This window comes from Limulus polyphemus, unplaced genomic scaffold, assembly GCF_000517525.1.
Source record: "Limulus polyphemus unplaced genomic scaffold, Limulus_polyphemus-2.1.2 Scaffold529, whole genome shotgun sequence".
Lineage (NCBI taxonomy): Eukaryota > Metazoa > Arthropoda > Merostomata > Xiphosura > Limulidae > Limulus > Limulus polyphemus.
In genome coordinates, this window is record NW_013666139.1 from 371,907 (window position 1) to 385,451 (window position 13,545).

A 13,545-nucleotide genomic window follows, 5' to 3' on the forward strand; every position below is an offset into this window, starting at 1 on the left:
TACGTGAAGAATACAAGGAAGGTCTACAAAAACTACTTCTGTGTTTAAAAATATTAACATTTTTTTTTCTAAATCCCAAAGATTTAATATTAGATTTGTGGAAACGTTTTGGCTTGGTTGTATTCCTTTCGTATACTGATTTCAGTCGTTCATTTTTTAAATATTTAAAACTCATTTATTTTCAGTAGGGTAATTTTTATTCTTCTACTGACAACTTAAAGCATTTTGATTTATTTATAGTAAATACAACAGCATGACAGGTATAAAAAAACTGACTTTTATACTACACATATTATCGTATAGATATTTCAAAGCCTTATAGCTAGTGCTCTGTGTTACAACTATAAAACTAAAATAAGGAACTACTACTAGTTAATGAATTCAAAAACTTACATAATTGCACTATACATATACGCTTGTTTTTTAATACGTTCTCTAACGACTAAACAGAGCATGTACAAACAGTAGCAAGGCATTAGGAAGGCAACTATGCGTAAATAGCTTGGGATATTGTAATACAGTTGATTTTCCTACTAATTTTTTTTCAGATCAGTTTCACCTTCTGGCAAATTATTTATTATACAGATGATCCAGGACTGGGTGTAGTTTAGTGGTTTAGCATGCTCGGGTTTTGTATCCGAGGGTTTAAGATTCGCGTCTTACCGAGAAAACGCGCTCCGCACCCTGGGGCCGTGGGTGCACTATGTCAAATCCCACTATTCAGATAGACAAGAGTAATCTAAAATTAGGCAGTTGGTGTTGTTACAGATAGTCCTAGTATAGCTTTGTGCAAAAATTCTAAAACAAACAAACAGATGATCCAAATATGCATAACAAATATTCCCTTTGGAAAATTCATAGAACAACTACAAATTCACCGTTATATATATATATATAGTTCAGTATTTCTACGTATTATTTTTACTACAGCTTATCAGCCGCCATCCCTAATTCTGAAATACTGACCAGAGGGAAGGCAGCTACTCAGAAGCACCCTACAACTCTCTATCTATGCTAAGGGATTGACTTTCACTCTTATAATGTATCTATGTTTTAAAATGCATGGCATACTTTGTAGTATCGCACGGATTTGAACCCAGTTCGCCATCTCCGATATTCAGAGCTCTATCACAGGGCCAATCTACGTCTTTTTCACTATATATTATAAGTTACAACCATCTTTGTAGTCAAGGCAGGGTAATGTCTTTCCATGCTATGTCTACAGCAAATAGTTGGCAAATGAATCATGCCTAAGGTCAATTAAACACTGAGTAAAAAATTAACGATGCAAGATATTCTTTCGCAACATAAAGCTAAATGATGTACGAAAAATTTAACTTTATAAAAGAGTTCAAATAAAAAGCACCCTAAAACAAGGTAGAAATATCAACTTATTTGTGGAATTTGTACCATTTATGTGAATTTACTCATAACAGTCTGCTGTTTGAACTTGTGCATAGTACAACTACTTAACAAATTTTACCTATATATATATAAGTTACACCTAGATGATGCTCAAAGATAAAAATGAGTTGACTGGTCGGCCTTCTGATGTAACAATAGGCTGGCCTAACACATATTAACTAAGACTGGGAGAATGGATCGTGCTTCGTGTACGAAACACTTTTTGGTTGTGTATTTGAATGCTCAAAGTTTATAAAATATAAAGGAAGTGCTGTGTATTTAAAGCAATGAAAACAATATAAGGTTAGATATGCAGAGTTCTGAACGAATCTATTGACCGTGTGTGTGTGTGTGGGGGGGGGGTAAATAACTGCGATGTTAAACCTAAGTGAGACACTTTGAGCCGAATGGTCTGATCAAAACTGACAATCCGATCGACTTATCTGGTGAGTGACAACAGGTCTAGCGACGCTTTCAAAATCTGGGTATCTGGGGCAAATATAAAAACTCAAAAGGGCGACGGTACCGATACTCTAAATGTCTACAAAGAAATGAAGAAATTCACACACAAAACCTTAACATTTAAACACTGTTGTCTACGATGGGGCTCTGAGGGATGACAGTTCCCCTAATACCTTTCTCTTTGCAATGCATAGTACTATCTACACCTAGACCTGTGACGTCGTCTGTACTTCCTTACTCCTAATTTCATTTCTACATAGTTTAATGAAGCTTAAGAAGCTTCCCACGCACGCACACACTCTACTATTTTAATTATATAAATTGAGCTAATAGAAGGTGTCGGTTAGAAAACGTTATGTATATGTGAAATATTTCTAAAAATAAATCACAGAAAGTCTCGAAAAGCCAAATATGCACTATAGCCGTCCCTAATTTTGAAGTAATAGACTAGAAAGCAGGCCGATAATCATCACTACCTACAGCCAACTGTTGTCAGACCGAAATGTGTGATTTGATTGCCACTTTTAGAACGCACTCACGGCTCCAAAGTGAGGAGCGAGATTTTTGTTTAGCATTAACGAGACACGAACGACGGAACCCCAGCATGTAGTCCGGCACACTGATCATTTGGCCTTGCTCGCCACACAAATTAATTATTTCTTGCTATAACCTTTCTGAACACAGACTATTTCCATATGTTCATTGTTTTTCACTGGCTTTGTTTGATGTGATGATGATATTGAAGCGAAACCTAATTGACTGATGACTATCCTCTCCAAAATATTTCATGTACGTGAAAATGTTTTTATAGAAAACATTACCACAAACTTAAACAAAAATGTAGTCACGCCATTTCTTTGTACTGCACATACCTGTATTGACAATGGTCATACTTGATGATCACACGAATGTTTAAAATACATTTTCTGTAGATTTTTGTCCACATATTTTTATTGAAAGATATATAGTAAAAGCTTGAGTTTTTTTTAAGATTAATAATTGGAGGATTAGGCCAAAAAAAAACCCATCAGTATTACTAGGTTAAGCAAGACTATGAAGCTGATATATATATGACGATGTATGTGATTTGTTAAACGGTATTTGTTTAACACTTACACATAGATATCCAACAAAAATGCAGGGCCTAATACAAACTCCCTCAAAATTACTGAAGGGGATTAGATTCCCCACACTACTCTAACCGCAAAGATTGTGTCGACCAAAAAATAAACAAAATAATTAACTAACTTCTTTCTACCACTAAAAAGGTTATGAAAAACTTGAGGGGTCCTCTAAGTCTTTAGTGTGTAGAAAGGTAGATAATTTAAGAAAAACAAATTAAAAACAATGTTAACAAGAATTTTGTATTGCAAGTCGGTAATACAAACCAGACTGAACAGATTAAAACTTTTTAGTTTTTGCCCATTAGCAACAAGTTAGTACTTTTTTATTCTTTGTTATAAGTTCACAAAATGGACAAACCAAGTGTAAAGGATTATCAAGTGATAAATCAAAGCAATTAACAAAAATAAATCAAGGTGTTTTTGCCACTTTATTACTTTATGTCAAATACAAAATGTAGAAATACTAACGAAAAGTAGTTTGCATTATGAAGAGAGAAAACCTTTTTAATCTTGTTGTTATCGAAAAAGTTTTTGCTTAGAGAACTTGACTATTGAAGTAATCTGCGAACAGTAACAAATGACTTCAAATAAAGATGCTAAATAATTTAAAACATAATTGTAAAAAAAAAGAAAATGTGTTCGAGAGGCTTTAGTATACCGTTTAGTTCACTAATTAATTGGTAATTTACTGAACCTCTTTGTTGTAAACAACTTGGAAATTTGTCAACTTTTTCTAGTACTTTAAATATATCCTAAATAAATGCTTACCTAATGTGCAGTACAAGAGTGGAAGAAATAACTTAATAAAATATACATTTATGCAGGAAAGATTACGATAAAACACAATATTCGTGTTTAATAACAATCAGTAAAACTGTGGTTTTAATTTACATCCTGAGTATTGAGCTGTCCAACATGATACAGATAATGAATATCAAGCAGAAAGAAGCTAATCAAAAATGATTCATACACTTATGCAAATTAAAAATAAGATACGTATGCATTCTCACAGTGAGAATTATTATTTATTAAAATTTATACAAATGAAGGTGTTTACGATATTTGGTGACACTTAATACGTTGACGAAGAACTGCTGGAGTTTTTACTTGTTTTTCTTTTTTACATTTACCCATGCACGTATATCATCTAAAGTAACGTTTCCGCTGGGGAGTTGAGGGAGCAACTTCAAATCAAACGCACGTGACGGAGAGTAACAGTTACAAATATAAATGAAAGGGAAAGGGGTAAGAACTTATACCCAAGTAGGCCCGGCATGGTAGTTAGGGCGCTCGACTCGTAATCTGAGGGTTGCGGATTCGAATCCCCGTCCCATCAAACATGCTCGCCCTTTCAGCCGTGGGGTCGTTATAATGTGACGGTCAATCCCACTATTCGTTGGTAAAAGAATACCCCAAGAGTTGGCGGCTGGTGGTGATGACTAGCTGTCTTCCCTCTAGTCTTTCACTGCTAAATTATAGACGGCTAGTACAGATAGCCCTCGTGTAGCTTTGCGCGAAATTCAAAAACAAACAAACAAATAAACCAAGTTCCCATGTCGTCATCGTATAATCAGCATGCAACCTACAGTACAAAGGCACATTTGAATGCATTTTTAGAAGTTCATAATAATTCATAAATCATATTTTTACGTGAATCGTATCCATCGACAAAAATTTCTCTGTATCCGTCTGCTAAGTTGAGTTTTGTTTTATATTTCAATGCAAAAAACGTAAAAAAAGCAACGAATAAAGACATACCTGTTCATCTTTTGTTGATTTTTGAACGTTCTTGAAAAGCTTTCTTTTGATTTGATTTGAGCAAAATATATGTATGTATATATATATATATATATATTAGCAAACAAAACTTAATAATATACAATATATCAAAAGCACGAAATAAAACGTCTACAGGTTTCGATAAACATTTAGAACTGCCGCTGACTTTTCAAATACCTAGAATGCTTTAAGTCAGACAAGTTATATTGACTTTATTACATTGACAGCCTGGCAACACTCCCTCTGATTAAGTAAGTTTTAAGTACTAAAAGGAATATGTTTTATAATCGCGTCAACAACCCTCAATAAAATTAATTTCCAAATCATAATTGACAGTATTTTCATTTCTTTCTTGTTTTCCTCATTTTATTGGCAGAGACCATAAGTCCCTCCCCTCTTGCTCTCGGGCAAAGACAGTCCGCTGGCGATCACCAAGTAAATTGTTGTTGCTTTATATTTAAAAAGAAGAACGACTCTGATTTGGAAGCTCGACATGAATTTAGTTTAAACAAATCATGTTAGGTCTGTTCTATGGGAACCATAAACTGTATACTCTACAATATATTTTTACCTTTAGGCTAACCCAATGGAAAGACCGACTTCTTTTAAGAAGTGATGGTTGATGTTTCAAGAACATTAAAAGGGCGCTTTAATCTTCTACATATAGATTCCTATATGAATCATTCTCTGTCATTAACATGCATACACACCCTCGTTAGGCTGATAAATTACTATAAAAATAATGTTCTTCCTAGCTGATACTTAACAACAAGGTTATTCTTCATTGACAATGAGCATTTTTTTATTACATGTCTGGGATGTAAACGCTAAAAATATATCACACTAGGTCAACATCTTTCAACAGAAATGAATATGAACAACATACTCTTTCCATAACATTGTTTGTTTGTTTTGGAATTTCGCGCAAAGCTACACGAGGGCTATCTGCGCTAGCCGTCCCTAATTTAGCAGTGAAAGACTAGAGGGAAAGCAGCTAGTCATCACTACCCACCGCCATCTCTTGGGATACTCTTTTACCAACGAATAGTGGGAATGATCGTCACATTATAAAGCTCCCACGGCTGAAAGGGCGAGCATATTTGGTGGACCGGGATTCGAACCCACGACCCTCAGATGGCGAGTTGAGCGCCCTAACCACCTGGCCATGCCGGGCCCCATAACATTGTAAGTCGCAACCAGTAAAATCCAGTGTGTGCAGAATTTGGACTACTTCCACATACATATACGTTCATTGCTTGTAACCATGCCAACTGATACAAGTAGAAAAAATCGAGCATCCAAGGGAGACAAAAAAAAAAGGTACAAAGGACTTTGCAAAATTTACTATACTTCTTAAAATTAGCTGTTTTTATAAAGCAGTACATTTTTCAATATTAATTTACCTATAAATAACACTGACGTGAAATAAAATATTGAAATTTTACTTCATGCATTCATATCTTCACAAATCACCACCTTCGCATTTGTTTCACAGAAAAACCAATAATTTTAAAAGTTATTTGATATAGTTAAATACAGTTAAATGATGAAATATTAATTTATCATATTAATTTCATTTAAGACCTTATCTATGCGCTAGAAAAAAACGTTCCTTTATATTAGTAAATACATTGCCGAGTAGCATATTTTGTGAGGACATATTTTTACATAATACACATTCATCATTTCTAAATGTAGAAATAAAAATGTCTCTCGCAAAATAACTGCAAGATTTCTTCCAAAAATAAAATATAAAATATTTGTATGAAAATAACAGATAAGATGACAAACACGTCGCAAAAGGTTTCTTTTTCCATCATGGTCTTGTTGTTGTCAACTATAAGCACCATATAGGCAAAAATGAATGAATTGAGAAGAATAATAGTAATAACTTGTTTAATGTTAAGCACAAAGCTACCTGTAGGATATCTGGGCTCTGCCCACGCGGTATCAAAACCCTATTGTTAGCTTTATAAGCCTCCAGGCTTACTGCTGAGCCACTAGGGGCCGTGGTAGTAGTAGTACCCTTATATGGTTCAAATTGTAAATCAGAAAATATGGATTAGAGACTGAAAATGTCAAAGTGGTTACCGTTATACAGTATAATCTACTATATGTATTTACACTGACAAAAGCAACCGTACAAGTGAGCATGTAATGCCTATGTTTGAAAACAATTTTTTTTTACTTTGTCGACCTTTTAACTTTCTAAATACCCCTACTGGTACCAATAGTACAGCACATAAAATGTGTAATAACTACTACTCACATTCATCCTTGTCATTAGCTGTAACAGTAATCACAGTATGCTGTATGTCTTCATTTTCGTTTACCTCGGCTTCGTAAAGATCCTGGTCAAAGTAAGGTGGGTTGTCGTTCTTATCTCCGATTCCAATTCGAATGTACTTAGTAACTGAGAAACATAAGAAAACTAGTTGTCAAATAAATCTTACTGAGCATCACTTTTCACACTTGAAAAATAGATATAAATATTGAATCACATTATTATAAACAAAAATATATATATGTATATATAAGTCCGAACAGACAAATTTCTAAGTGATACATTTATAAAATTAAAATGGTGTAATAACCAATGTAATATTATTTTCTAATGTTTTACATTATTTTTTGGTGTTCCATATTTCCTTGGATTACACAGAGAAACAGATTGAGCAATAGTGATTTCATATAGTGTCAATGTGTCTTTCGGTATTGTTTTTTTTCAAGTTATACAGTAGATGGGATGCTTGGTTAGAATAAACACTTGTCAAAATAAATACATAGTTAACCGCATAGGCGACAAAGATATCAAAAATTAAATGATAGGTTAAAAATTGCAAAGTTTTTTGTTTTTTTTATTTTCATTTAAAGAGGATGACGTTTCGAGTTACGCTCTTGGTCAGATCGTACAGCTTTACGATCTGACGAAGAGCGCTAGCCCGAAACGTCGTCCTCTTCAAATAAAAATTAAGAAAACCTTGGCGATTGTTTATCCTATATTTTAATTTAGAATAAACACTTGATCATACAAGGTATTTATAGGGATTTTTTTTTGGCATGAGGAACCCAAATTTCACAATCACAAAGTATCCTGCAGGTTTGTTTGTTTGTTTTTAATTATGCACAAAGCTACACAAGGGCTATCTGTATCGAAAGGGTATCGAAACCCGGTTTCTAGAGTTGTGAGTCCGCAGACATACCGCTGTGCCACTGGGAGGTCTCCTATAGGTATCCAAACTGGTCATTTTCAAAGAAAAACATCAATTTCCATTAAGAAAATTGAGTTACCATCATAACGATCTATCCGTGACTTTCGTATGAGTATTTTTGTCTTCTTTTTTTTTCATTTATCTGTAAACATCTTCACATACATATAACTCGTTTTTTGTTCCACTTATAAATAAATTATTTTTGTTACCAGCAACATAATGGCTTTTATTTTTACTTATGCCTATCTGCATTTAAGGCCCAGCATGGCCAGGTGGTTAGACCGCTCGATTCGCAATCTGAGGATCGCAGGTTCAAATTTCCGTCCCACCAAACATGCTCGCCCTTTCAGCCGTGGGGGCGTTATAATGTGACGGTCAATCCCACTATTCGTTGGTAAAAGAGTAGCCCAAGAGTTGGCGGTGGGTGGTGATGACTAACTGCCTTCCCTCTAGTCTTCAACTGCTAAATTAGGGACGGCTAGCGCAGATTGTGTAGCTTTGCGCGAAATTCTAAAACAAACAAATATGCATTTAAACTTTCAAGTGTTTTCGTGACTCTGTCAATGTGTCTTGATGCTCTTAAAATAATAACAAGCTTATTTAACTGTAGACATTATTCATATACTATTTATTTTAGTTTATAACAAGGATTTCCCTTCAGACACAAATCTGGTCCGAGCGTTGCTTAGTGGTTAGTGTCACAAAATGTGGAACCGAGATTTCGTGGTTCTCGTTCCATAACGCACTCATGCCCCCAAAATGCGGACATAAGCGCGTTACTGAATGGCAGTCAAATCCCATCATTCAGTCTGGCAAAAGTGGCTAAAGAATTGGCGGTGAGTGATATTAAATAGTTGCCTTCCCTCTAGATTATCACTTGAAAATTAGAGACGGCTAATGCAGATAGCCCTCGTGTAGCTTTGCGCAAAACCCAAGAAAACAAATAGATACAGATTTAACAATTTTCGAAATGGCACCTTTTGAAAATCGTTAAAATCATCATTAATTGTATGTAACTATATCTACAATTGTCTTTATAAAAAGCCTGTTTACTGTAACTATATCTACAATTGTCTTTATAAAAAGCCTGTTTACTGTAACTATATCTACAATTGTCTTTATAAAAAGCCTGTTTACTGTAATTATATCTACAATTGTCTTTATAAAAAGCCTGTTCACTGTAACTATATCTACAATTGTATTTATAAAAAGCATATTTGTTGTAACTATGTCTACAATTGTCTTTATAAAAAGCCTATGCTGTAACTATATCTACAATTGTCTCTATAAAAAGCCTGTTTACTGTAACTATATCTACAATTGTCTTTATAAAAAACCTATTTGCTGTAACTATATCTACAATTGTCTTTATAAAAAGCATATTTGTTGTAACTATATCTACAATTGTCTTTATAAAAATCCTATTTGCTGTAACTATATCTACAACTGTCTTTATAAAAAGCCTATTTGCTGTAACTATATCTACAATTGTCTCTATTAAAAGCCTATTTGCTGTAACTATATCTACAATTGTCTTTATAAAAAGCCTATTTGCTTTACATTTTCGTTTATGCTGAAAAACTGTTGTCGTTCAAAGCAGCATCACTGCCAAACATAATTCTTTTGTTTGTCTGTTTCTGTTTATTTAATTGTTTTCGCACAAAGCTACAAAAAGATTACCTGAGCACAGCCATCCCTAATTTTAACTGATAAAACTGGAGGAAAGCAGTTAGTCAACAGCACCCACCGCCAACTTTTGAGCTACTCTTGTCTGACCGAATAGTGGGATTAACCATCACTATTACATTGCATCAATAGCCAGAAAATGCGAAGTACGTTTCTGCGACAGCGGTATACAAACCCCAAACCCTCAAATTCACAGTTCGAGCACGCTAATCTCTTGGTCATGCTTGGCTCCTAACTATTCCTAAAAATCAGGGCTGTTTTTACTCCCAGGGTTTCTCTGGTTTCTTGTGTCACATTTACAACTAAGTCATTTTTAGAGGAGATATACACCTACTTTAGGGAGGTTTGTTCTTTTAATTTCCAATATCTTGTGAATTTAATATTTTGATAAAAGCACTCCATAAGGTGGTAGGTTTTTGTGGATACGAGTAAAATAACAAAAAGCTATTTAAACTGAATTAACGAACTATAAATTTGTTTTACCGATCTCTGGTTTACACATTACATTTTCAACACCACTATAAGTAAACGCTCCCTTCTAAGTAACTAACAAATATCCCACGATATGAAGAAAAACTCCAAAGTAACTCCTGAATAAAATAAACTGAAATTCCCCTGACTACAAAATAGCTCATGAATAAAATAAACAGGTATATTCCCGAGTAGCTAACAACTAACCCATTAACAGAATAATGAAAAATACTCCTAAAGAACTAATGAGTAGCTCATCAATTATATAAACAAAAAACACCCCAGAAGAACTAACAAATAGCTAATAAATAAAATAAATACAAATACTCTTGAGTAGCTAACAAGTAGCTCATGAATAAAGTAAACACAAATACTCTTGAGTAGCTAACAAGTAGCTCATGAATTAAATAAATAAACAGAAATACTCTTGAGTAGCTAACAAATAGTTCATGAACATACTAGATAGTAATACTCCCAAATAACTAACAAATATCTTATTAATAAAATGTTGTCGCAAATAATTCCTATGAGTAGAACACAAGACTCTTAAGGAACTCAGTTTCTTTCACTCGAAATTAATGTTTCTCAATGACTAAATATAGTATCGGATATTGTGAAAGAAAAAAAAAACAACTAAGAAAAATAATATGTTAAGAGCGTTAGCGAATGTGAATATGAAGTCCTGGGGAATCTAAACGAAAAAAGGTTAACAAACCTACAGCCATAGGGTCGTTACAGCTGGGCAAAGCCTATTAAACCCCTATGCGATCTGAGCTATTTCTTCTTTCGTGATGCTTTCTGCTCAACTAATCACCTTTTTAAACTATCGTGAAAAAATAAAACAAAGGAGGAATAAGCATGTCAAAAGATTTTGACTTGAAGTAATAGTTCAGTTTATCATAACCAAAAACTTTCGATAGTTGAAGAAAATTCTATCTGCATGTATGACAAAGCAGTGATTGTGTTTCTGAAATGTTCTAGATTCACGTGTTTAAACAACTTTACAGTGGAACGAACTATGTTGATAATAAGTAGGCCAAAAAAAACAGGTTACTTCAAGTACCAGAGATAAACAGCTTAGAACTAAAAAGCCTCCATATGATGAGGAAACTAATAAAGATATAAAGTGAGGAGAATGTGTGAAGATAAAAACTTTTGTAAAACCCTTATATGAGGTCATCTTCTTTGCGCCTGATGATGTTGCTTATCAAAAATAGTTATTCTTTGAACTCAATTGAAAAAGGTCAGTAATAATTATTATGACAAGCAGCTTATATTAAGATTTGTTTATTTTTTATTTGTTTAATTTCGCTATAAACTATACGGGGGCTATCTGCGCTAGCTGTTTCTAATTTATATGTGATAAACTAGAGTTAGTGAACAACACCCACCGCCACCTCTTGGTCTGCTCTTTACAAAAGTAAAGTAAGATCGAGCATCACATTAAAACACTCCCACGGCTGAAACGGAGAAGATTTTCGGTGATAGAATTCAATCCCTCGAGCGCAAATTGCGAATTGAACACCCTAACCACCAGGCCATGTCAAGCCTTTTATGAAGATCAAGCTTGAACTGACGTATAATGAAAGTGATGGTAGAACATTACAATTAACAAATCAATTGCACCATTTAAAACCTGAAAAGCATTTTTGTACGTTTCGCAGTTACACTCTTATTCTGCCGATGAGCGGATTCCTTACGTTATAAAGAATCACTAGTTATTTCTCCAAACAAACCTGAACTTGGTATATATCAGTATTTCTACCCGCAATCATTGAATTAAAAACAAAATAAAATGAACATGCCATATAGTTTGTTTTGATTTACTTTAAACCGAAAATGCTTGATAAGTTTTGAAATTTCTGAATATGTTTCCGTTGAATCTAGGTCCAATGAGTCATTAAACAATTATTATTCTAGGATCAACACAAGGACCGGATATTCCCCAGTTGTCTTGGCTTGCCCCATACGTCAGTTGATTCACCTGACCTGTTGCTAGGGGGCGCAACCTGTCAAAAGTAATTGATTCATTATGAAACTGTATGATACTTAAGTCCCTGAGAGCGTCACAATCACAAATTCATTCTTTTTGTCACATCCACTCTCCAATCGAAAACAACCTCTTTTATCAGTATATTAACATTATCATAGCTCAGTCAATATAAACTTCATTAAGGACTCGTCGTAGGACAGCCAATGTTAACTGGATAAGGGGTTTGTTCTTCAGACAAGTTTAGCTTCCTACTCTATCATTAATATATTACGAATTTTGTGTGAGAAGACTGTCAACTGAAGGTGTTCAGTCAGCTTCATGCCAGTCAGGAGCTAATTTAACCTATACTTTAACCAAAATTTGAATTGATTGGCAGTAAAGTTTTCTGTGTGTACTAAATTAACAACAACACATAACAGTTACAGTAACCTGACCCAATCATTTATCTTTATATAATTACGTTGACTAGCACTAGCAAATTACTTTCTGATTTTTAAATTACGAAGTGCAAACATATTCAGTTACATTTCTATTGAGAGAAGCATTTCTAATTTCAAGAGATTCGATGAGAACGTCTTATGAATGGATGGCCTATAGTTATTTACTGTCGCTAGTGGAACAGATAATATCTCTTGGCTAGATATTTCATCCAGTCTGTCTACACTGCTGTTCGGATCAATGATATTTCCATTAAGAAAAACGTGCTGTTTTCGGAACTCTATTTGTCTTAAGCCTTGGCAGTTATAGTGAGTGCTAACTAAAAAGGCAATGTTAAAAAAAAGGCATCTACTTGGAAACAACAAAAAAAACTTGAAGATGTCCTTAAATTAATCAGGCTAAAAACTGGGTTTCGATACTCGTGGTGGGCACAGCACAGATAACGCATTGTGTAGGCATTTAGTTAAAAACAAACAAAAAATCAATCAAAAGAAATTAAAACTTTACATTTTTGTGAAACAATTTTTTTTAGTTAACAGATTGTAAAATGTAAAGCTTGTCTCTACATCCAATTTTACGTTACATATAGGTTTTCGAAATTCTTTAATAATATGCACAATCCTTCTGGTATTTACACCTTCTACACATTCCCGAAAGCTCTAGACCTTTAATAATTTTTGGTTTTAGTTTTATCAGTAATAAGTATTTCGTAAAAAAAAAAAGACGTGCAAAAATGTATAAACAAAGTATTTTGTATTGTCAATTGTTGTTGTTTTTTAAGATAAATGTAAAAGAAATTTATATCTACCTATACAATTGGAACATAAATGTTCATTGACATTTTATATCACTTGAATATCGTTAACAGCGAGGGCACCCAATTGATGAAACAATACATTCTAATCATTATAAGAAATATAGTTTTAACATTATGTGTAATTAACTGTGCCCGTTACAAGGTATATATATATATATA

The 13,545-nt window shown here is 33.8% G+C and overlaps 1 protein-coding gene across 1 annotated transcript in view; it reads right to left on the reverse strand.

The window, feature by feature from the left end:
• LOC106458893 (neural-cadherin-like) overlaps nt 1–13,545 on the reverse strand; it is a 109,652-nt gene that overhangs the window by 82,504 nt on the left and 13,603 nt on the right. The window contains exon 2 of the mRNA XM_022385251.1: nt 7,039–7,182. Coding sequence (XP_022240959.1) covers nt 7,039–7,182 — 144 coding nt within the window. The remainder of the gene's footprint in view (nt 1–7,038; nt 7,183–13,545) is intronic.